Here is a 26,738-nt window from a genome sequence, read left to right on the forward strand (position 1 = left end):
GAAACCACGCTTGTGCATTTTTTTTTGTCTGATTCGATCATAAACTAGCGCATTACGAACCGCTTCACGCTGGCGAACGATCCCGGTTTAGCGCCATCATTACGACACGGCATTGATTATGGCTTTTGCTCACACAGCGCGCGTTGCGGGACTGAACACGGCAATGTTACTATGTCCCCAACCTGGCATCAATCCCGGGTCGTGTTTGCGTTCACACAGAAGGTGTTTGTTCTGGCAATTTCCTGGGATCAACGCGCTGTGTGAAAGGGGCTCATGTTGCTTCAATGTCGCAGACTGGACGGGGAAGAGTTACGTGACTACACACGCGGTAATATGTATTAAGGGGAAAGTACATTAACACACAGTGGGCGGAAATATTAATAGGATTAAAAAACCGAAATAACCGACATGGTAAAATTACGTTGGTTATAGGCTCTGAATTTCGGTTTCGATTATTTTTCGATTAATCATCAGCCCTATCATTGACTACTATTAGTATGCCATTCATGGGTTTATAAATAACTTCAATACCATCATCATGCACTTGACAAAGACAAATATAACAGTTGTGTCCAGTGTAGATACATTTGCGTTCACTCTTGACAGAATGTTAGCCTTCTCAATTGCTTACTCATGTCATGACACAAAGCAACACATTTAAAAGTATTCCTAACATGATGAACCTTTTATTGAAAGTAGCCTACATTTACTGAAGCATGCATTCACAACCACCTGTAAGAGCTTTGTTTGGGATGTTTCAGTGTCACATTTAAACATTTAAATTATACAGTAAATAATCAGTGCCAGTGTATTCCTACCGTCACTGATCTTAACCCTCTGGGGTCGGCGGTATCGCCGGCGATACCAGCTCACTTTTTTTCTTAGTGCAAAAGAGACTCAAAATACTGTTTATACTCTGTTTATACTATGTACTACTTCAAGTACTCTAAAAGTGTTATACATCATTCGATCCTGTTAAGTGTCTATTTTTGTGTATACTCACAATAAAAAAAAGTATTGTGCTTTTTGTCAAATAAAGAAAAATAAACATGATGCGAGTTTTGCCTTCTCTCTGTCAGTGAAGTCCATTCTGAAACGTGTCCGAAAATGAACTGTAACTCAGGGAATACTTGTCACAGAGGCACGAAAGATTTTTCTTTATGAAGCTTAAATTCACTTCTTTTAAATTAAGTATTTTTATATAAAAAACACATATTCTCAGTTTATGTAATCTGTATGAAAAGAGAGAGATGTCAGTCTTTTTTTCAGCTCATTATAGCTTATTAAGGCGAGACACGGCAGGCAAAAACATCAATCTCATTGAAAACAATTGGAATTTTACGCTTTTTTGAACAATTTGAAAAGACGCTTTGTTGGACACAGCCTAAAGCACTGTTTATTTTTATTTGTATCTTTGTTTTTTTGAATTTATCTGATTGTAATTTGTTTAGTATTTTCTATGCAGATTCTCTTCCCTTCAAAATCCCCTAATCATTGTAGCATTACTAATTCTTTCCAAATAGTCAGTTTTTTTTTTTTTTTCAATAATCTTTAATGACTTTTGTTATGAATTAACTTGTATCCAACTGTACACATTTTGCATACCTTGTTTAATGCAGATCTCTCTGCAGGTATGTGACTCTGCTCCTGGAGCCAGATCCTGTACCAGTGTATGCTCTTAAACTGCTGGTGTCCCTCACTGAGCACAGCTCAACCGTCAGCAGGTAACCAACAGCACAGCCGAACATTCTACACACTCTGATGGATTATTTATTTATTTAGTGAACAGATTTTAGGAGGACCTTAATGACAGTTTGCACGGGTACACCAGATCCCCTTCCTTTCTGTATAAGCCCCACACTATTATATTGCATATTAGCCATCGTACTGTTCCATTTTTTTCTCTAGTGAGCAGTGGTGTACAATCTGGTTTACTGTAAATCCAGTTCTCTAACAACAAGATGACAGCTTGTCCTTTAATTAATAATAACTAATAATGTATTCTTACAGAACAGTATACTAAGAATATTTACAGTTGAAGTTTTGGACAAAAACACTCCTAATAGTCCCAGAGATACCAAGCAGAAGATTGTCTTGAGGCTTTTCTTTCCTGTGTGTTGCTGAACTCAACCTTATTAGATTATTGATCCTTCAAAAGTAGGTCACGCTGAGAAGAAATAAACTTCAGAGATGCCACATATAGTTTCTAACTGCATCCACAGACGCAGCTTTGTGCTGCAAAGCCAAAAAAAGCTCAAATAAAGTTGAACATGAGTGGTATAATTGTATTATTCTATAAATTTACGAAGTATTTATGAATCTATAATGAGATAATTGGTGAGAATGCTCTAAAGGCTCTAAATCTGTCAACACAACTCTTGTGGATCTTAGCTTTGTTTGGACTAGTAGCTCACATGCTGACACCCACACACACGTGCACAAAAAAACATCTCTTTTGTCTTTTTAATTGTTTTCCCTGCTCTTACCACCTCTCTCTGTGGGCTTTTACGAGTGTCTGGGTGCACAGGTAAGTGTGTGTGTGTGTGTGTGTGTGTGTGTGTGTGTGTGTGTGTGTGTGTGTGTGTGTGTGTGTGTGTGTGTGTGTGTGTGTGTGTGTGTGTGTGTGTGTGTGTGTGTGTGTGTGTGTACATTTCTTATCTCATCCTCATCCCCCCGCTGTTTCTCTAATGGCTCCTGCTGGCCTCCTGCACATTGTCTTTCTTGGTGCTGATAGAGCTGCAGCCACACAGTTGAACTATTCAAATTGATGTCACCTATCGGAAAATTCTCGTCTGTTGCAGAGCCACCCCCCATCCCCTTGCCCCCGCCTGCGAAGAGCTATTTCCACTCACAATAGTGAAATTAAATTGCGTTGCCTGTGCTTGATAAAGTCCTAAAAACGCAAACCTTCTCTTGATGGGTTCCAGGCGAAATGAGATTGCAAATGAGGGACATTAGCTGTTTCTGTGCGAGCACTGGTGTTCTTTTATTATCGGTTGCGATAGTAGTTCAAACTTTCCAATTATCGAGAACCTTTGGCCACTCTTGGGTTTAATAGAGACTAAAGAAAATATATGTGCTCTTAAGAGAGTTGTGCTGAACGGCTTCTCATAAGTGTTAATTTTATCAGTACTAAGAATTTATGTCTAGTACATTAGCCATTGCTTAGACAGGGGATAATGAACTAGTTACTAACCAGTATGTTTAGTTAAAACTCTGAATGGGCTTTGGCTCAGCTGAAGGAAGAAATGTGACTCACTGATGGTCTAATTGACTAAAACTAAATTGAGTATTTAGTCTTTGCTATGAGTGAGGGAGCGTGTGATTGGCTGTGACAAATTGATCAGACCACTGAAACTTCAAAGAATCTGTTTTATTTATTTAATTTTACTTTGACAGAAAGAGCCTTGTCTGCTCTTTATTTCATCTATTTATTTCATCAATACTGGAGAGCTGACAATAAACAATAGGGAAGAGTGGAAGAATGAATGCATGTGCATAACCTGGCAGGCCACACTTCCTACCTACTCAAAAGGTTTAATGTGAATGGAATTGATTTGTAGATATCCTACAGTCACGAATGCATTCGAACAACCTCAAAAGACTACAAAAGACTGAGCCTACTTTCCACCTAGTGACTTGCGTAAACATTATGGCAAGTGCACTAGCCAAACAGAATATAAACTTTGTCACCTGAAGACCCAAGTTTGGTTTGAAGACGAAAAACGGACCAAGCACAATTAATGTTCTCTCACCATTCCTGATTTTTAATATGTACACAAAGCATTCGGTGTGGTCTTGTGGCTGTCAGAGCAGAAACTAAAGCTGATGCTCTCCCTATGTTTTTCCGTCGTCTCAGTGCACGTTCATGTGTATAGTGCGCAAGCTTATTTTGTCTATTAGATCGAAAGATCTGAAAAAGCCCATACATTTACCCACCCATAGATCCTCCCCTGGAAGTAATCCGGACAGAATGGGTTGAAAGTGGACAAAAGAGACTGATTAAAACATCAAGTGTAGACAGGCCACAGTTGCTCAATGAAATTTCGTAAGCAAAATCCAGTAATTTCAATAAGAATCCATGCAAATCAGGAATTACACATTAGGGCGAAACATTTCCAGATGCAGATTTCGCTTTGGGTAAATTTTTTCACTCAAATTCAGCACGTCTACCAACAGAATGCTGCTTGGTTTGAAAGTGACTCGCCCGAGTGAAATTAAAGAGGTGCTGAACAAAGACAGCTCTTGATTGGTTCCAGGTGAATGCATTTATATATATATATATATATATATATATATATATATATATATATATATATATTTATATTTATATTTATATTTATAATTATAAATAGTTTCCTTCAGTAAGTTTTTCCAAACTGGAAAAGTCATGGTAGTTCATTGGACAAGAGTTGTGAGAATCCTGTATGTGAAAAGATATATGTCCATTGGCTAAATGAATTGTTCCCATATACATTTATAGTTGTCACCTTATTATTTTTTATATTATTATTTATATTATATTATATTATTATTATTTAAAAAAAAATATATTTTCTTTTTAAATTGTCACAATTTACATTAATTGGTCATATTACAATGTGATTACCAGTATAATTACATTGGTACAGAATAATTCTAATGAACAACATGTTACTTAATATATAATAGTTTTGTGAAGTTGCCAATAACATATGACAGATACAACAAGGACAATTTAAAGTTAATATTAATTAAATACAGGTTAAATGGTGTAGATGAGGTGATGTCTTTTTACACCAATGGAAGTGTCTTTGTTGCTGCTGTGAAGGATGACACCCTCTGCTAGCGGTATATTGGACAGGACTTGCGGTGTGTGGGAGCTGTCTGTGTCCATGGTGCTCAGGCATGTGGAAGTGTCACGATTTGTTTGTATGTGTGACTGCCTATTATTCTCTCAGCACTGTTTATGTGGGCAGCTCTGGACTGAAAGGATGTGTGAGCATAGCAGTTGCTCTGGCTACAAACGCTGGCCCCTGACAACATTGTCGCTGAACGGACGAGACAGAAATGGACGGATGGATGGTTTCTGTGTCTGGAATATATTGAATGGATCTATTTGTTAGTACACTAGAACAACAGAAATCTCAGAGGTCTACCAGGGAGAAATCACACCCTACGACGGGCTCTGATAGTGTCTCGGCCCCAGAGGGACCATGGTGCCAGTAAATGTCGGGTGCTGTTCCGAAAGAGTGAGGGGGGAGTGAGGACCGCATAGCAGAAGCTCTCCTCACTGACTGATTGGAGATCTGATGCAAAGTTTGCCTGCAAGCGTAAAGATTATGTGCATACGTTCTCTTATTAGATGCTTTAGTGTCTTTGGCTGACATTTACCTGTGTAAATGCCAATCTCGGCACTACCTGTTTCCGTGAAAATGCTGCTTTGCACCGTTAAAATCACTCTTAGATGCAAACGAAAAGTTGAGGCATTCATTATTTTTTGAGTTAAGACCTAGCAGCCTCGTTTTAGAGACGAGGAAAAGACAAGATGTAGGATTGAGATTTGAGATGCCTGTAATGGCTGGACTGAACCTTATCTCTGCTGATAGGATGTTGATTTTGTCACAAATTTGTCAACATCACCAATTACATCAGCTTCATTGTTAGTGTGGATGATATCTGTCCTGAATTGACAGACCAGGCTGGCTGGTTAACTCTCTACAGTCCAAAGCATGTGAGTGATATTCCGCTCTATGCCAGTGTGCTCCACTCAATCGCTCACAGCCCACGCTTACTCTCACCAGTAAAATCAAGTCTCTCAAATCCCACTCTGACATTGAAGGGGTCCTATTATGTTTTTCCACTTTTTTAACTTTAATTAGTGTGTAATGTTGCTGTTTGAGCGTAAAAAAAATCTGCAAGGTTACAACGCTCAAAGTCCACTCCAAAGGGAGATATTTTATTTAACAGAATTCACAATGGGGTGATAGATGACCCAAACATGTTCTTCACAGATTGCATGATATTCATCTGTAACCTGACACACAGTCCATCACTACGTGGGCCACGATCACTTTATCCAGGTACGGGTTTTGCAGTGAAAAATACCTAGGATAGGACTGTGTAAGTGGGCCAATAACCTGGTTGGTCTGAAAGTTGTGTAAGGGAAAAACTATTTTTTCACCCACCCAGTTGACCTCATTTACCTCTGCAAACGCCTGTCATTCAGAAAGATGGATGAGTGATCCTAGCCACTGGGCAGCTTGCCTATTAAATACCTAATGGAGCACATACCAGGCACAAATAAGCCTTCGCTGAGAAAAGGCCACAATCCCTCTCTCTTTTTTTTTTGGTGTGTCATGATAAAATGGCCCTATTCATTATGCCTGCTTACTCCGTTGTACCCAGAGTGTGTGTGTGTTTTGTATTGGCTTTTGTGTTTTGTTGGTAATTGTAGGGGTAATGATGTTTGTTGGGAAGTAGAGCGCAGACAGATGAGAGATCATTGACTGTTCTGAATAAACATACTGTAGAAAGGGCACATCAATGAACACTTGAGTGTACTGATTGGTCGATGTGCGTCACTGTTCTGTCAAAGGACTCCATGTACCGTGAGTGGCGGTGAATGAATTGATGTTTGCTGCAGGTAATCTATTTTTGGTATGTTGAATAGTTTCTTTGGTGCATATTAACTGTGTTTGAGCCATGGCCTAGTGGTTTATGCACATTGTTAGACACGTTGAGCTGGTGCTCTTGTGGAAGATGCAAATTCTAGTTCAACCCTACTGTTTTTACTGTATATGAGCGGTATTCAAATGGCGGACCGCGGTCCGGTTCTGGACCTCGGCTTGGTTCCATTTGGAGCGCAGGAATAATTGTCATTTTACAGTTACTACGGATAAAAAGTGAGCAGCGGTTCACATCACAACCGCTCAGGGCCATTTACGGTAATGATCTGTCGTCACTACATCCTTTAATATTTTTAATCTAGAGCCAAACAGGGAACTACACTAACATTTTCCACTGGTGGCACTTGCGCTACTAACTTTTTCAGTTACTAGCGCAAAACATGATTTGGTCGCACAAATTATTTATATAGTAAGCCGCTCTGGATAATAATGACCAATAGTGAAACTGTATTGCATACAGATGTGCTTTTTATTTTACTCTCCATCTTTTAAAACACATGCCTTCTTGTTTTCTTTAAAAATGGATGGGATAGATTTACTGCAATAGAAAATACAGTAGCCTACACAATAAAGTGCTAAATTAATTTCTTTTGGATTTCACCATGCTATGGTTGGCACAGATGGGCAGACTTCTGAACTCTTAAGGAAAAGTAAAATAAATATAATATGTCATTGTGAAGCTTCAATGATTCGTGTTTGAATTGTTTTGACGCAGTTACAAATTTGGACAGTCCTGCAATTGAAGGCCCACAGAATTTACAGTAGGGCTGCACTATATTGGTAAAAAAATGACATTGCGATATTTGATTTTTCTGCGATATATATTGCGATATAAAAACAATTTCACCAGATGACTTGAATAGCTCTACTTGGAAAGAATGAATCATTCTAGAATGACTCTTGAGTTCAGTGTTGGACAGATCAGTTGTTATTTTAACCATTCATTAAAGTGAATCGGTTCAAAGGAGTCAGTTCGCGAATCGGACGTGTCATTAACGGACCACGGCACACGTTGTGTGATTATCCAGGCAGTTTAGGACATCGCACAAGATTTGTCTCAACACAGAAAACATTTCATCACCAGATAGATTTTTTGTTTTGTTTATTGAAAGAGTGGTTTATGCCATCTGAATGTGTGGAAAGCTTTTCAGAGAAGATGAGGCAACGTTATTTTAGCACAATTCACAACCAGTGGTAGTTCAGAAAAAAAAAAACTTCGGTCTTCCGACCTTTTACCATCGTGTATTCTCAAAGATATTCAGTCAACTCAATTCATTATTATGAGCGAGGGAGGGAGAGAGAGCGCGCGCGCGACTGGGGCTTTCACTCTCTCTGCTCGTTCTCTCAGTTAAACAAGCGCGAATCCGCGAAGCCAACTTGATGTGTTGAATGCTCAGAGCGCGTTATAAAACGTATTCTTAAAATACACATTTCTGTTTTAATAAATGCTCATAGTAAATCATAGCATATTGCCTAAAACATTAGGTAGGTACAAAAATAATCAAACGGTGATACATTTGCGACCCATTAAAAATTAGGGTCGCAATGGCATTTCAAAAGGTCGCATATGCGACCATTTTGGTCGCAGTGTAGTTCCCTGCCAAATGTGCTTCATATTCAAGCCTTTTCCTCTACATTCGCATTGTTGATGCAGGTTACAGGGATAGTTCACCTAAACATTAAAACTGTCATCACTTGTCCTCCAGTTGTTCCAAATCTGTTTGATATTCTTTCTTCTGTTGTACACAAAAGAAGATATTTTAAAGATTAAGAGTAGGGGGGAAAATGGTTTTGTGTTCAACAGAAGAAAGAAACTCATACAGAGGGTGAGTAAATGATGACAGAATGTTCATTGTTGGGTGAACTATCCCTTTAACAACAGTAGCAGAAACACGATGAGCAGCAACATTTTTACTCTTCAAAAGAATACTCCTTTTCACCTTTTCATGTTTCTTATTTTCCTACAGTTAGGATTATTAATCAGCATATTAAGAGAATTCCATAATAAACAATGTGTTACACCCCATCTAGGGGAAAAGGGGGCAACATAAAAGACTCAGAAATTTGCAGGGAATTAGAACAAAGGTCTATTTATTTACTTAATTTGGGACTTTTGATTCAGGAGCCGACTAGGCCAAAATAACAAACAAAACAACCTTGTCTTTAAACCTCTTTCCTAAACCCTAACCCAAAAGAAAATGAGAATACAATCTGTAAACCTAACTCCCTAACCAAAAACAGAGATCAAACAGTTTACAATAAAAAAAAAAATGGCGTCAGACTCCCTACTTTCCCAAAAATCAGTATTTACAATATATTTACAATAAGGCAAACAGACTGAAAAGGGCAGTCCAAATCAGTGTCAGAAAACAGGCAAAGGGTCAAATATACCAACTGGGATATTCAGATACAAACAATTTTCAATTCAAACAAACAAACAATACTCAGTCTCAAAAAACTCTTAACAATCATACTCTTAACACTCAGATACTCTTAACACTCTGATAATATTAACGCTTAAATCACAAGCTCTCTCTCTGCTCAAACACAAGACCTCTCTCTCAAGAGGAACTGATGACGTGTCTTTTAAAATACTCTGCACCAATCAGGACAAAGCATCAATAACCCTGCAGGAACCAATCAGATAGTGTTCCTAGACAGACACACACTGAGACTCACAAAAAAACAGAGATATAACAAAATACAAACCATAGGGTCGTAACACCCCCACACATATGAGAAACAACATGGTTACATGGTTACAAGTTTACAAATGACATCTGGACAAAGAGTCTGTAATAACATTGTCAACACCTTTCTTGTTCTAAATTTACATATTAAAACTAACAAATGAGTGCCCAACGCATAAGTCTCTGGTTTTTGTTACACACACGTTGCAGAAAGATTAGTGGATCCGTGAATACATCAACGGGTTGCGAACTGGAGCCAACATAACCTTCTAAATGTTGTAGAGCTAACAAAAGAGCTAATGCTTCTTTTTCTATGGTACTATAATTGAGTTGATGGCGATTAAATTTCTTTGAATAGAAACATATTGGATGGTCAATTCTTTGGTCATCTTCCTGCAGTAGGACAGCACCGGCACTAGGAGTGTAAATATTAATCGATTCGTATCGATGCATCGATTATACAGCCGACGATTCGATGCATCGATGCGTCGGCAAGAGTATCGATTAATGTGTTTGTTTTGCCGCCTGTCTATTTTCAGCATCCGCTCATATGCGTACAAACGATTGTTGTTATGCACTGGGCTAACGTAACTAAACTGCCAGTGTGAATGCACCTTCAGTCACTTAGTCGGCGAATTCCAAGCTAGCAGTTACTAACGTAAACAAACAGGCGCTAACGTGTACAAAAGGCTACTTCAACAGCTTACTTGAAAAGTCTAGGGTGCTTTCACACCAACTCGGAACGGGCACGGTTCGCATGAAAAATCTCTAATTATGTAAACGCTGTCTGTCACGCTGACCCTGGTGCGCACTGGGATACCAAACCCGAGACTGCCTGGAGGAGGTGCGCTGAGTTCGGTTGCACTCGAACCGTGCCGCGGCTTACGTGAATGTGAAAGCATCACGGACTCGAGTGCGCACTTGTTCAGGAAGTAAGTGACCTGCGCATGCTTTTTAGCTGATTATGATGTATTTAGTTAAATAAAACACATGTAAGGGCTGATAGTGTTGATAATTTACCTTGGATAAGAGCGAGAGAGAGTCTGCAGTGTATTCACACACACACACATAGCGCGTGGACTCAGGGCAACACATTAATGGAAATCCACTGTCTCCTGCGTTTGCAATCAGCAAAAAGCCAAATGCGGCACACAGTAAACCGGTGTTGTTCACTCAGCTGTGCATAATAGCACCAAATAAAATAAAAAACACAATATATTGACCCGCGTTTTGTTTTCTATCATGTGTCGTGCACTTTTGCGATGAGGTAAGATGCACGGAAACGCACCAGGATTCGATAGAATCAAGTTTTGTACTGTATGCAGTAACTGTTATATTTGCTGTTCTATTTGCAGTGCATTGAGCACATCATACACATTATGTGAATAGAATACTGTTCCTGTATTCTCAATAAAAGGCAAATTATAAACTTTTTGTTGATTTATTTGAAACTTAATAGATATCATGTAAAAATATCGATTATTGAATCGTATCGAATCGTATCGCGGGGAATTCTGAAGTATCGAAAATAATCGAATCGTTGGCTTAAGAAATCGGTATCGAATCGAATCGTCATGAAGGCTCCGATTTACACCCCTAACCGGCACCCGTACCACTGGCATCCACTTCAAGTTTAAAAGGTCTAGAGAAGTCAGGGGCAGCTAAAACAGGAGCATTGCACAACTAATTTTTCAAAGACTCAAAGGCAAGTTCACATTTAGAATTCCAGTTAAAAGACACAGCTTTACGAAGGTTGTCTGTGAGAGGCTTTACAACATCAGAGAAGTTTTTACAGAAATCTCTGTAGTAACCAGCCATTTCGAGGAACCGTCTGAGTTCTCTCTTAGATTTGGGCACCGTAAACTCAACAATGGTCTGAACTTTAGCTTCTAAAGGGCGGAGGGAACCATGACCAACCTTTTTACCCAAGTATGTGACAGTGGCATGACAGAATTCACATTTTGCTTAATTAAGGGTAAGATTAGCAGTCTACAACCTTGAGAACACCTCTTCTAGGGTTTGTAAATGACTACTCCATGTATCGGAGTAACACACTACATCATCGAGGTAAGCTTCACAATTGTTCACATTGGCTAAAACTTTATTCATTAAACATTGGAAGGTAGCTGGAGCGTTTTTAAGGCCAAAAGCTAGGACGTTATATTGCAGAAAGGCGTCTGGTGTGGCAAAGGCTGAGATCTCAGAAGCACGCTCGGTAAGCGGCACTTGCCAATACCCTTTAAGCAAGTCCAACTTAGTTACAAACTTAACGCGTCCAATACGATCAATACAATCCTCCATTCTGGGAAGAGGAATCTGACCGTTAACTGATTAATTTTCTGGTAATCAGGGCAAAAACATGATGTTACATCAGGTTTTGGAACTATCAAACATGGAGAACACCATGGACTAGAGCTTGGCGCAGCCAGACTACTTTCAATGAGATACTGGGTTTCTTGTTTCATTATCTCACGCTTTACAGGATTAACACGATAAGCGTTTTCAGGACTATGATCACCAACATCAATGTCATGTGTCAACACAGTAGTCACCGTAGGTACATCTGAGAAAAGTGCAGAATATCTGTCAATTAACTGTATCAGTTCATTTTGGGATGATCTGGATAAATGTAATAGTTGAGAACTGAGACTTACAAAGGTTTCAGAATTCTGCAAATGAGCACCAGAAATGCAAGCACTTCCTAAGTAAAGATCATCCATAGAAGGAGAATATTCAGAAGTAACCACATCCACAGAAGTTACAACAGCAGTAGTAGACACTGGAGAATCGGTAGAATCTTTAGAGTTAGGTCGAGAGACAGTTTAAGCATGTTTATGTGGGATATACAAGTCTTTCGCTTTCTTTCAGAAGTTTGCACTACATAGTCAGTATTACTTAACTTTTCTTCAAACACATATGGCCCCGTAAACTTTGCTTGTAGAGCCGAGCCAGGCAAAGGCATCAATACAAGAACTTGATCACCAACCTTGAATGAGCATTGAACAGACTTTTTGTCGTATCTGCCCTTCATACGGGACTTGGAGGTTGCTAGTGACTGTTGTGCTAGTGTCCACACGTAATGTAAACATTCACAAAATGAACTCACATGATCTAGCACATTCTTAGAAGGGGTAACCGACTGATTTTCAGAGAGTAATTGTTCTTGTAACACCTTTAATGGTCCCCGCAGAGAATGGCCAAAAACTAACTCGGCTGGACTGAATCCAAGTGATTCTTGTACCGTATTGCGAACAGCAAACTACAGAAGAGGAACCTCTTCATCCCACTCTTTCTTGTGCTGGAGACAGTAAGTTCTGAGCATGGTCTTAAGAGTCTGATGAAATATTTCGAGCACGCCTTGAGACTGGGGTGATAGGCACTGGAAATGCAGTGTTGAATGCTCAGCTCTTTCATTACCTTACGGAATACTCTAGACATGAAATTAGATCCCTTGATCAGTCTGAATAAACTTGGGTAGACCAAAGGTTGCACAGATTTTTACAATTGCATTCACAATTGTAGGGGTCTTAAAGGAACGCAGTGGGACGGCTTCTGGAAACCTAGTAGCAGAGCACAGCAAAGTTAATAAGTACGAATGACCAGACTTAGTCCTCGGTAAAGGACCAACACAATCAATCACAAGCTTCTCGGATGGTTCATTCATCACTGGAATATGCTTTAAAAGGGCTGGTGAAATAACCTGATTCTGTTTTCCAGCAACTTGACAATCTTGGCAAGAGCGACAATACTGGGACACAGTGGACTTCATTCCGGGCCAGAACATTTTTTTTCAGGAGATTAGTGTAGGTTTTCTTAATACCTAGATGACCAGAAAGTTCATAGTCATGAGCCACACCCAGCAAATAGTCTCTGTAGGATTTTGGAAGGACTACCTGAAGAACAGCACTCCAGTCATGCTTCAATTATCAGGACTCCATTTACGCATGAGCACACCGTCATCTAAAAAATAAGCAACAGCGTGATCTGGTAGTTCGGACTTGTCAATCACAGCACAAATAAATGAAGTCAAAGTACCATCAGAATTTTGTGCCTCTTTTGCTTTCTGTCAAAAGGAAAGTCAAATCTTGGTCCAAAGCTCAAATTCTCTGAACGAACATCTACAGAATCCTCAGCACCTGGGAAATCTGAACTCATAAACGAGTTAAATCAATTTAATTTTCAAACCTGCGAGCTTGCACTTGAGTCACAACACAGGAGTGGAATACACTAGGAAATTCCTGAGTCAACATGATGTGACTGATGCACAAGGTACATCAGAAACCTCGGGGAGACAAGAAACTTTACTTCCAGCTAAATCATTCCCAAGAATAAGAGAGATTCCTTTCAGTGGTAACTGAGTAAGTACGGCCACCTTAACTAAACCAGTCACAATATCAGAACACAAATATACAGAATGCAAGGGATCTCTGACCACAGCAAGTTCAATTCCCTGAATTAAAACATCCGAATTACAGCTAGACTGTGAAGAAAACGGGAGCACATTTGCCAGAATAAATGACTGCGCGGCAAAATACGTACTGGTTTGGAGTCTAATTCAGAAAATGACACTGTTGCTACACATACAAAGGGTTCAAACGAGGGATCAATAAAAACCATAGGGTCGTAAGACAATGTAATACTTTGGGAAAAATATTTAGAGATGGCAAGGGAAGACAAAAAATATATATTTTTGAAATTGCTAGTTATTTTCTAGTTTTGTTTTGTGCTCATGATGAGAGTATTTATTATTAGATCATGTACGTTGTTTTTTTAGTTTGTTTATTTTGAGCCAAATATAAAAATGTTCCATACTTTTCTTTAAAAGTAAACCCTGCACCCCTTGTATTTTTTCTCAGTCCCAAGGCCTTCTATGTGCCATACACACAATTTATAGCCTGATAAAACATCTTAGCTTACCTTTTTGTATTCATATCCAGTTGGGAGAAAAAAAAAAGTATTTAATGTTACAACAGCTGCTCCGATTGGAAATGTATAACTGTCTATGTATAATTGTCCAGACCTACATTGTGAAGGAAATATAGAGATCGGACCTCTTAGAACTTTAATTGAATATCCCTTCTGTGTATTATATCTGCAAGAATAGAAAAAAGGCCTAAATGTTTTCCACAGAATACAGAATAAGTGTAGCTTTCCCTTGATTTTTTTATTTATTTTATATATCCTGTTACAACAGGAATTTTGGACAAAATATATCCAGGCTTGTCAGCAGCCAATAACCTTTATGTCATAACTCATGAGCTCATGGTTCAAATTCAAGCCTGTATTGAGAAGCTGATATTTAATGTTATTGTCAATAATTATATTATAATTTAAAGGAATTAATACTTACTCAGCGAGGAAATATTTAATTGATCAAAATTAATTATAAAGACTTGCTGACCAAAAAATTGCTGTTCTCTTGAACTTTCTAATTATCAAAGAATCTTGGAGAAAAATTTATTCCACAAAAACATTTAGCAGCACAACTGTTTTCAACTGTAATAATAATAATAATAAATGTTATACTTAAGCACCAAATCAGCATATTAGAATCATTTTTGAAGATCTTGGACTCTGAAGATGGCTGCTGAAAATTAAGCTTTTCAATTAAAAGAATGTTACATTTTAAGATGTATAAAAATAGAAAACAGTTATGTAAATTGTGATAATATTCACAATATCACAATATTGTATTTTTGAACAAATAAATAGAGCTTTGGTAAGCATAATCCTGACCTGAAACGTTTAAACGGCAGTGTATATGGACTCAACGCTAACAGACACTAACTAAAAAGCTACAAAACTAGTTTCATGGGGTCTCTGACTAACTAATAGTACTTTGGTCTGACGAACAAAATGACATTGCTGTTGGTGTTCCAGAATTTTTTTTTTTTTTTTTTTTTTTTTTTTTTTTTTTTAAATGCACAATTATTTTGGCACAATAAGGCCGTGTGTCTACCAAAGCGTTTTTAGCCAGCTGAAAACGCTGGACGTTCTGCTGAAAACGCCCAGCTGTGTGCGCTTGAGAGCGTTTTGTCAGCGCTGCGTTTTTTCAGTTGAGACGATTCGTTGCTATGATAAAGAATATCCACAGCACAGTTTACTTGTAACTGATTTCGCAGATAATTTGTTTGATACTAAAAAGAATGTTGTGACAGTTGGTCAGTGTGGTTTTTGTCCCGCCCCTCCTCCACTGTGATTGGACGGCTGTGTAAAAAGGGACAGTGAATTTTACGCCAGCTGCGTGAAAAAATGCTTTGGTGGACACACGGCCTAAAGCCTGTTTTGACCCTAAAAATCCCTAAATTCCAGGTTTTGAACTGTGCTGACTTCAAGTAGACTTTCAGGCACAAAGAAGATATCTACCTTTTGCTTTGGTTCATATAACAAGAATTCAGCAAGTTAGGGGGAGATCTACTCATAAAGACCTCTGCATTCACCTTATCTCAGGTTTCCTGGTTTGTCCTGGCTTCTCACTAAAAGAAACCATATCCTCCGTAGAGGACACTCTCAGGGGAGAATGGTCAAATAAGCTATTTCCTATATCTCTGCATTAACTGGGGAAAGTATTTCAAATGTGACCCTTCTACTAATTTAATTTTATCTGTCTGTCCTTTTCTCAGATTAGTGTGGCGTTCTGCTCTATGCACCTTTTGCATACTGTAATTGGCTGTGAATCAAAGACCTTAATCAATAAGAGAGCATGGCGAGTCATTTTCAATAAAGGCTTCCATTACTCCTCTGAGCCTGGCTGTCTGGAGCATTATCTTGCTGCGTTTCAAAACCTTGTGAGCTGCCTACCTAGACAGCATTTTTGGGCATCATATGTGCGTTCGTACTTTCCATTCAGACCAAGGGGATTGTTTACCTAGACGTGTTTGAAAGTTCAAGTCAAACGATACAAATCTAGTGAGTAGCCAACATAGTCAGCAGTTTTGGACATCATAATTACACATGAAACTAGTGAGCTGCCAACCATGTCAGCAATTTTTTGCATCATATAGACATTTTATTTAAATGATTTAAACCTTGTGAACTGCCTACCTAGTCAGCAATTTTAGACATCATATAAGCACATTTGAATATTTGACTCAAACTAGATGAGCGCCCTATCTAGACGGCATTTTAGCAACCATACACGTTCAAACATTTGATTCAAATGAGTTCATTACCTAGACAGCATGTTTGGCTATTATAGTCATGTTTGAACAATCAATTTAAACAATTTGATTTGAGCATCATAGTTCAAGCCTTCCTTGAGAGCTTTTTTAGACAACGTAGACACATCATACAATCAATTCAAATAAATTGAACATAGGAAGCTGCGTTCCTGTACAGCTTCTTTTGGCAGTCATAGTCGCATTTGAATGTTCATTTTAAAAACTGAGCTGTCTACATATGCAAATTTTTGGGCACCATATACACATTTATATATTAGAGTCAAATAGTCTGAACTTAGTGGAGCTTCCCCTTTGATAGCATTTTTGAGCATAATAGTCTTATTCTATGCATTTGATTCAGTCCTAGTGAACTTTCTACCTAAACAGCATTTTTGGACATTGGACAGATTCAAATATTTAGTTCAAATGATTCAATTTTGAATGTTAAATTCAAACAGTTCAAGCTTAGTGAGCTGCCTACAGTGTAAATATGTTCCAAAATGTAAAAACACTACAGTAAAATCTGGTTAACTGTAAATTACCTTACCATATAGGTTGAAAAACTCTAAATGCTTTAACATTGCTTTGTGTAATTCTACTGTAAAATACTGTCAGATTTATGTTTTTCCGCATTTAAGACTATTATACTGTATGATTTATAGTGAAAAACAATAGTACACTCCCTGGGGCACATTTTATTTTATATTAATCTTTTTTGTTTCTTATTTTTGTTATTAGTAATATACATCAGGCCATGTGTCCACCTGATTTTTCCAATTGATTTCAATGGGAGCACCGCGTTTTTTAAACGCCATGAGCATAGTGTTTTTTTCATGCTGAAGCGCCTGAGCGCCCGGCGTTTTTTACTGGTCGCTGAGAGTTGAAGAATGTTCAACTTTGGGGTAAAAAGCAGCGCTCATCACTGTCACTTTTTACCCAACCGTCCAATCACAGTGGAGGGGGGTGGGACAAATATCACACCGACTAACCGCCACATTCTGCTTGTTCAGCGTCAACAGATGACAACAACAAGCATGATAACGGAACAAAATAATTTAAAACAAGAGCCAGAGAAAATACATTACATTTTATCAACATTTTAATATAGAATCAACACATAAACAAAATATGTGTGAAATGAGATACTAGTAACACTTTCGCGGATATTCCGTATTATAACAAGCAAAGTTTCTCAACTGAAAAAAAAAATGCTGCACTGCCAAAATGCTCTCAAGCGCCCATAGCTAGGCTTTTTCAGCAGAGTGCCTAGCGCAGGGCTATTCAATTGGCGGCCCACGGGCCAGGTCCGGCCTGCCAATCATCCCCATCCGGCCCGAGGGCACCCCAACCTCCCTCCTCCTCTTTTCCTGGCGATGCGGCTAAATTTGGTTAGATATGCATGTGGCCGCAATGGCGCCTGCAGCTGTACGGCTATACGCACTGTGTGTACCATGAGCGCTCCGACTGACCTGAGAAACGTTTTCAGTCCAAATATTTCAGCAGTTATTATGCGTGTCCCGTATTTCTGTCGACTGAACCACAGATATCAATCATTCGTGAATTAATCATTCTTTGATTCGATTATTTCCATCCATGAATTGGCCGAACGCGCTTGCATAACGGTCTGAAACGATTCGGATTCGTTCGGACCGCTCTGTCACTGAATCATCTGAAGTGGTTTCTTGGTCAGTAACAACAAATAGAGAACAAATAGCGCTGTTTTCAGTTGTTTCACTAGTTTACTCTGAACTACGCAGCACGGCCCAGTGGATAACGGAACGCAAGCTTAAAGGAGTTGCGTTTACTCCCGGTCCCGGACACTATTATTAAACAGTGTTGCAGCATGCAGTGAGAAGCGTTTCAATCTGACACCTCTCTGTTACAAACCACAAATCACTCAATGATTTTAACTAGTATTTAAATCGGATGAAACAGCCTCAACATTCCCAGCAAGATTGATGAAGTAAACAGCAGAGACATTGTGCCATGAACAAAGTTAGAAGACTATAAATCCCCTAATCACCACCCTCCACAAACATTTACCTTGAATATTTATATTGAATACTATGTTATAGTCATTTATATTGCATTAGATTTATTAGGGGGGTAAAGGAATATATAATTAATTGTGTGTATAGTTTTTACCTGTTTAGGCATTTTTTATACAGTGGGAGTGAGTGAGTAGCCATGCATGGTTTTACCTATGGTTACGAAGTCTCACTGTCAGAATATTTTAATTTAAGCCTATAATAAATATTAATAAAATAATTCTTGCCAGATATGATCCTGTATAATTCATATATTTGTACATAGCTGTAAATAAGTTATTTATTATGGTCTTATAAATCTGCATACTGTTGGGTACCACATTTCCAAGTAAATGCAATACTTTTATGTTTACTTTAGCTTCCTTATTGATACTGTTATGTTTCAATAAACAAGCTAAACCCACCGGCCCACCTCAACTTTTCGATTTAATAATCCGGCCCTCGAATGAAGCTAATTGAATTGCCCTGGTCTAGCGTTTTTTAACGCTTTGGTGGACACACGGCCTTAGGTTATGCAGTTTGTTTATTGCAGTATTTTAGTGTCATGTGTTACCCTGGTGGTATTTTTATTTTCCTTTTTGTTTGTTTACCCCTCTGCGCACTGTCGGTGTATGAATATTGACCATGTTTTATAAACAGTCTTTATACGATGAACTCTGATTCATAATGTGGATTTCTATTTTCCCACCTGTATTTTTATGGTGATTAGCAGTACATTTTAAAGTAAAAACCCAGTAAGGATCTAGGTAGGAAGCTCACTAGGTTTTGGTAGGAAGCTCACCTTTCTCACTAGGATATATAGCCCCTCTATTTCTCACACTCAATATATGAGTGTGTTTCCATCTGACTTTCTTCCTCCATCAGTCTTTCATCTTTTCGGCGGCATACTTTCTCTCTCTTTTTCACTCGTCACTGGTTTAGTCAAAGGTCATTTTTCCCAGCTGATTGATCTTGGCACGACAGAGCGTTCACACCTCAGTGGTCTTGTTCAGTGCCAAAACCCAAATTTGTGCACAAGTGTCACACTAATGAAGATGGAACATGGGCCTAGTGCCATGAAGTAAATGTGTGTGTCGCATGCTAAATGTGTGTGTGTGTGTGTGTGTGTGTGTGTGTGTGTGTGTGTGTGTGTGTGTGTGTGTGTGTGTGTGTGTGTGTGTGTGTGTGTGTGTGTGTGTGTGTGTGTGTGTGTGTGTGTGTGTTTTCTCCCAACAGGCTTGTTAGAGAGAGCCGTCTCCTGCCTGCTATCTTTCAAGTCATAGAGGTAAGTGTACTTCTGAGCTTTCTGGTTTCCTCTGTTTGCTTGATTCGTTTATTGCCTTGGGTTTTCTGCTCTGACTTCGGGAAGCAATGAAATTACCAGAAAATCAAAAGCTTTGTGTAAATCTGAAAACACTATATTGGAGAAATTGGCCATGTTGCAGAAATGCATCAAAGTATTTTAGAAAGAAATAGTGGTAGTACTTGATCTGTCCTAGACAAACCTGTGCTATATTGGTCATTTAAAGGCATAGTTCACTTAAATAATGAACTTCTGTCATTATTTACTGATTCCCAGTTCATTCCAATTCCATTCAGTGTTATTGTTTTGTTTATTTTAATTATTTATTTCTTTTATTTTTGTTGTTGTTGTTTTGTGAAACACAAAATGAGAAATTTGGAAGAATCTTCTTTGGAAATATCTTCTTTTCCTTCAAAGTGACCATGGCTTTCATGTGGAAGCTAGTTTCTGTCACAGAATAATTTTTTTTTTAAAAAAGGTAATTGTGACTTTTTGTCTCATGATTGCTAGTTTGTCTCACAATTCAGACTTTATAACTTGCAATTCTGACTCATTTTTTTTTTCATATTTGAGATATAAGCTTGCAATTGTGTCAAAGTCCGATAGCAAAATATAAACTCTCACAATTCTGACTTTTTTCTCACAAATCTCAAATTTGTGACTTTATTGCTTGCAATTTCTGAGTTTATAACTCAGTTTTTTTTTCTCTCCAATTTGTTAGATTAAAAGTCGCAAACACCTTTTTTATTTTCTATTCCGTGGAGGAAATAAGCTCCAAAAAACCCTACATAAACGATGTACATATTTCTTATCGTTTGTGTTCTGTAATCCAAGTCTTCTGAAACCATGATATTTGTGAGAAATAGAAGGAGAATTAAATTGTTGTTCACTGAAAATCTTCACTCTTCACGCTCTTTTTTTCTTCATTCTATATATTTGAACTGGCATCATGATTATCATGGTTATCCGATACCAGTACCTATCCTGTATTTTTTAAATGGTTCCGTTGCTTAAACGGTTCAAGAACCATTTAAGCACAGGAACCGTTTAAAAAATACACGTCTATTTATCTCTTAATTTGAAAATATAAATTTGATACATTTCAATTTATTAAAATTAACTTAAAAAAGTTAATATTATGTCCAGTTTGGCCCTGTAAATAAAAGGGTATACTTTTTTGAATTTAAGAAACGAAATCGCACACACTTTGCCAAAAAATTATACCCTTTTATTTACAAGGCGATTCTATATGGGCTTCAGACAATCAGGACACCCAGAGGGCAATTTTACACATGAAATGCAGCCAAACCTTGGAGCGTTTTGTCTTCGGCATCTTCATTAATCCCCTCGCTCTCAGCAGACATCCCAAGTCTCCCGGAAGTTCCCCGATGCCCGCAAATTAGTTAAAATCTCCCGAAATCTAGAGCGAGCGAGCAAGAGCGTGCATGCGAGACAGAAGATCTGTGCTCCAAACCGTATAGCGCGCACTCGGTGGAGAGGGAGAGAGCGAGAGACCTTGCGTGTGTGCCTCATGAAACGCACCTAAGACAGAGAGTCAGGCACCGAAATTTTCGTTCTTATTCGGTCTCGTTTCTACCGTTTACGTCGGAACCGGTTCCCTATTGGCAGCGCGTTTCGGTACCCAACACTAATGAAAAAAATTGATTTTCTTGTGCCATTTAGTGCTTTAACCTCTAGGGCCCTATTTTAACAATCTAAAGCGCACAGCACAAGTGCACTTAGGGCGTGTCCGAGTCCAGTTTTGCTAGTTTAACGACGGGAAAAATGTTCGGCGCACATGCCGCATGGTCTAAAAGGGTTGTACCTATTCTCTTAATGAGTAATGGGTGTGTTTTGGGTGTAATGTAAAATAAACGAATCAGAGTCTCATCTCCCATTCCCTTTAAAAGCCAGTTGCGCTCACTGTGCTCACATAGATGGATTCGCTTTTTACATGGCGTAATTTGCAAGTGTTAAAACCAAACGCTTCTCCAGAGAGGAAACGGATCTGCTCGTGCGCAAGGTTAAAGCACACAAACAGACCATCTACGAGACAAGCCGGATTCCACCATATCTTAATGTACACAATATTAATCTTTTACATTGTAATCCTTTTAATTTTAATATTTGGCATGTTTGTGTGCTGCTGTGCTTGTGTGTGTGTGTGTGTGTTGTGGACCCGCCTATAGGCGCACATTACTAATGCGCCCTTTAAATAAAAAAAAAAATTACGCCATAGCGTTTAGAACAGGTTTCAATTGGTCAATGGCGCAGTCTATTTCAATTGCCTCAAAATAGCAAGGCGCTATCAATGCTCCTGATAACGCCTCGTGTTCAGACCAGCACACCCATGGGCGCAAATGCATTTGCTATTTATACATTGTGACGCAGGACGTGAAAATGATAACTGCGTGGGGCTGAAACTAGCAAAAAACACTTGGGTCGTGCTTGGCGCTGCAGTGTGCTGGGTGTATGATAGGACCCCTAGTCTTCAGCTTCATATGAACCTTCATAAATCATTCTAATATGGTGATTTCCTGCTCAAAAACATTTCTTCTTATTGATGTTGAAAACAGTCCCTTTATATTTTTGAGATTTTTTTTGGTCATTATTCTAAATAGAAGTTGTTTGTTTTGTTCAGTTTTTGAAAACATTTCAAATGTTTATTTAATTTATGTTTAAAATGTTAGTTAATTGTAACAATACAGTATTAATGGCATAGCATAACTTGGTAAAGTATTCATAGGCATTTATATAAAGGCAAATTAGCTATATAAATGTGTGCGTTTGTGTAACAGTCAGACCTTTCCCTCTGAGCATGTTCCCATCCCAGTATCTATTGAGTTATTATGTAAATGAGCCAGTAGGGGTCTGACCTATCAGAGTGTAATGTGTAATTGGGTTGCAGAGTTAATGGAGTGTGGATGTGAGGCCTTTTCAACAGCAGGTTACTTTCTCATTAGAGTGGACCCTACATCGACTGTTAACAGTCAACACCACCCCCACCCCTTGAAAACATACAAACACACACACATACTTATTTAAGTAGGCCACAGTGAACTGCAGTCTAACTTATCGTTGCTGTCGGGCGGAAACCTCTCGTCTCCAAAACCGCTACTTTTCAGGAAATGGAAAATAAACACTGTATTTTTTTTAATAATCAAGCACTGTGTTGTCAAAGGTGATATTGTGGTTTCTTGTATGGTCAGACACTTGCATTGAGTCATTATATTATTAACATTTTACCCAAATCAAATTGAGGTTTGTGTCCACACTGCAAACCCGATTAAGTTGGCAAAACTTAAAAAATTACACTCGTTACAGTTACATTTAAGTTTGTCTAAATTTAAAGAAAACAAGTTCATAAAACTCAAAATAACGAAACATTTCAGATTACTTGAGATGTGACAGTTTGGTGAATAAAAAAAAAAGTTCTAAATACTCGTAAAAGTTCATTTGATTGAACGGATTTGTTGAATTTAAGTTTACCCTACTCAAACTAATTAATTATTTTGTAGCATTAAGCGAATTTTAATGAATTTCAGACATACGTGATTTGTCTGTCATTGGAACTTATGGATCTGAGGCAGAAAGTGCATCGCATTACATTTTCATAAATTTACAGATTATGGAGTTTACTGTACAGTAGCTCTGTTTTCTGTCATTTGGTTCAAATCTCGTTATAAAAGATGAAGTACTTCGCACAGGCTATTTAAGACAGTTTTGGTTATGACTCGACAACAAATAGACTAAGACACCCTTCTCTGCTCCTCAAAGACATAAAACATTAGCCTTTATATATAGTGTGTGTGTAGCGAATTAGCTCAAAAACGGGAATATGTAATAATTAATCATACTGGTTATGATCAATTATTACCTTCAAATTTTAAATCGCCCAAAAAGGGGATACATAGCCAATGTATTTTTGTATCTATTTATGTGGATAATTAATTACTACAAATTATAATCAATTATAAATATACAGATAGGCTAGAATAGATCAATTTTCAGAATAACCTTTAACAGAATTAATTTTTATATCGATTAATATTTTGTTTTTGACTGTACGATCTTCTTATCAACTCTCAAGGAAGATTCTTCTTCTTATCAACTCTCAAGAAAGGTTATTCTTCTGGTCATGGAGACTAAATTTCCTGTTCTATTAGATTACTATAAAGTACTCAACAATATAAAAGCTTGTAGCTTAAGATCTCACATTTAAGAGACTTTGTTAGGTAAGCAGGAGACAGGCAATCAAGTGTACAATGGGTTTTAATAAATTAAACTACAAATACATATGACTATACTTAAACAAAGAATACATATAAACAGAATCACGAAAGTAAAGAAAGAAAGAGAGAGCAGATCACAGAATTGCAAATATCACATACAGTTAACCTTTGAGAGCCAGCAAAGAATCAAATCACCTTAAAGCAGGGGCAAGAAGTAAGACGTAAGATCTAAGGGAAAAAAAGGAGCCACCATCCTTGTCCTTTAAGGAAGACTTAGTCCAGACCTATTTTGTTGGAAGTGACCAATAACACTCAGAAACTTTTAGCGGGAGAGAGTTTCTTTGTCTCCTTCTGACAGCCTAATTTGCATGTTTTATGATGGTGTCCAGAATTTGTCATTTCTACTCCAAAGGATGGTAAACATAGTATAATACATTTTATCGTAACATATTATATATATATATACTGTACATATAGCTAAGGCAAACCGAAAGGTTTAATTCTGTACCAAGAAAGTCTGGAAGATACAAAAGTAGAGATACATTGTTACACTTGAATATAAGCGTTTACAGTTCAACTAACACAACTAGAAAGTCATAACTAGGCTAATATGAGGTGGGAAACATACATACACACAGGAATATATCATATATATTTTGGAATTACTTATATTAAGTTAAATGGAAAGAATGTTTGTATTTGTACATTGGTGCATCTCTCAGATGTCTAGCCATGCCACCTGGCCTCAGTGCCTGCCGTGGGAGGGGAGTTGAGTTGATTAAGATCTTTTTGAAGCTCATGACGGAGTTTGGACGTGTTTCTGTTTAACCTCTGCCATGCCACTAAAGTGACAATGGGGCAATTTGGCCTCGTTTACACTGCAGGTCTTGATGCCCAATTCTGATTTGTTGCCTATATCAGATTTTTTGTCCATCTGTTTACTCGTTCTTTAAATTGTGACGAATATCCGATTCATGTTTTTACACTTGGCATACTATCTGAAACGTTGCGCATGCTTAAAGGTGCCTTGTGTAATATCCGCAAAAAAAATCAATTCATACTTCACATTCCATACCAGATGGGGGCAGTATACCTCCAGAAAGTGAATTGATCTACTCTAGAGTAACAAACGAGAAACGGTATAGTCTCTATGCTCCGCCCCTACCTTCACAACGACCCTAGAGCCATAGCCGAAGCCGAGCCAACTCCTAATAGAGGACGTTTTGAGTCCAGAGGAACGTTGGTTGATTATCAAGTGATTTTTAAATTACATCTTCAAGCTACTCCCCTTCACCAGTGAATGTTCATATTCGTTTTGTTCATATTACATTTTTATTGTTAGTTTGAATTACATTAATCTGACAGGCAGCATTCGCTGCTGTTGACCAAGCTAGCGTCATTCAGAGCTGCCAACTCTCACGAATTCACCGTCACCGATTCTGTCAATGTTATTACGCTGACAACGTAAATTTAAAAAAAAAATACCGTTTTGGCGCTTGTAAATGTTGACGTTACACGACAGATCCCTAGCGCACGTGAACCGATCATCTCTACTAGCTAATAGTAAAAACACACGAACACTGTTGAAAGATACAGTATGCTACAACTTACCAAAATGTATTCTTCATACATTATACCGACCAATCATTTTTTTTAATCGAGGTCAATAACATAGCTGAAGAACAAATATGTCAGATTTACCTCAGGAAAGCAATTTAGTAAACATAATATTGCTCACGTAGTTCTCATTACAACTTTCAATGTAGCCATCGCTAACTTTATAACTTATATCGAACAGCCTTCGATACATTTCTATGTTATAACTTCCCGAAAAAACTAAACAAACATATAAAACAAACTTCTAGCGATATACTAACAGCATCTTACTTACCAATCCAAAAGAAATGTTGCAAGTTCGGAGTCAAACCTCATTTCTTTCATTTCCATTAGTTGTCTCCAACGATGGTAAATCCGTGTAAATAATTTTTTGTATATTTTTAACTCAATTCTGACACATGGCACCTTTAAAGGGGGTTTTTGCACAGATGGACGAACGCAAAATATGCTTGATGCTAGCTCTGCGATATATGTTCGCCAAACATCACCATGATTTTGAGGCAGAGGAGGACGAAAAGGGCCATCATTGCAGCCAGCGCCTGTGTTTCAGTTATTGTGTGCGAGAGAGATCTCAGGACTGGTGGGAACATACAACACGATCTCATGAAAGTGCATATCTATACCTCTAGTTTTATTTCTCGTGCCATAATACGCCAAAAATAGTTTTTGCGTGCATGATACGCACTGTAAACCCCTTGGGAAGTGGAGTGCGTGTGTATTACACGCCATAAAGTGCATATCATATGCACGCAAAAACTATTTTTGTCGTAAATGGCACGAGAAATAAAATTCGTGCTATAGATGCGCACTTTCATGAGATCGTGGCGGGCTTTAACGAGGAGCAGTGTGTCTATGGCATAATGAGCAAGCCAACCTTTGATATATTGTTTCAACGTGTGTCCACATTCCTCTACTGCGACGACACAATGTTTCGTCGGGCCATCCGTCCCTTTGCAGATGCTCGTCTGGGTTTCTCTCGTCATTAAACCGCGGAGACGTAGCCTAATGCCTAAAATCCGATCTGCCTGTTTACATGACAGT

At 38.2% G+C, this 26,738-nt stretch overlaps 1 protein-coding gene across 6 annotated transcripts in view; it reads left to right on the forward strand.

Annotated features, from left to right (window-relative positions):
- The window catches only part of ulk4 (unc-51 like kinase 4), a 231,409-nt gene that overhangs the window by 120,878 nt on the left and 83,793 nt on the right, over nt 1-26,738 (forward strand). For all 6 annotated transcript variants that reach the window (XM_077207698.1, XM_077207725.1, XM_077207715.1 and 3 more), the window contains 2 exons: nt 1,632-1,724; nt 19,782-19,830. In XM_077207698.1, coding sequence (XP_077063813.1) covers nt 1,632-1,724; nt 19,782-19,830 — 142 coding nt within the window. The remainder of the gene's footprint in view (nt 1-1,631; nt 1,725-19,781; nt 19,831-26,738) is intronic.

The sequence above is a fragment of the Siphateles boraxobius genome, unplaced genomic scaffold (assembly GCF_051911475.1).
Source record: "Siphateles boraxobius isolate OS27281-9 unplaced genomic scaffold, OSU_SipBor_1 12, whole genome shotgun sequence".
Taxonomy (NCBI): domain Eukaryota; kingdom Metazoa; phylum Chordata; class Actinopteri; order Cypriniformes; family Leuciscidae; genus Siphateles; species Siphateles boraxobius.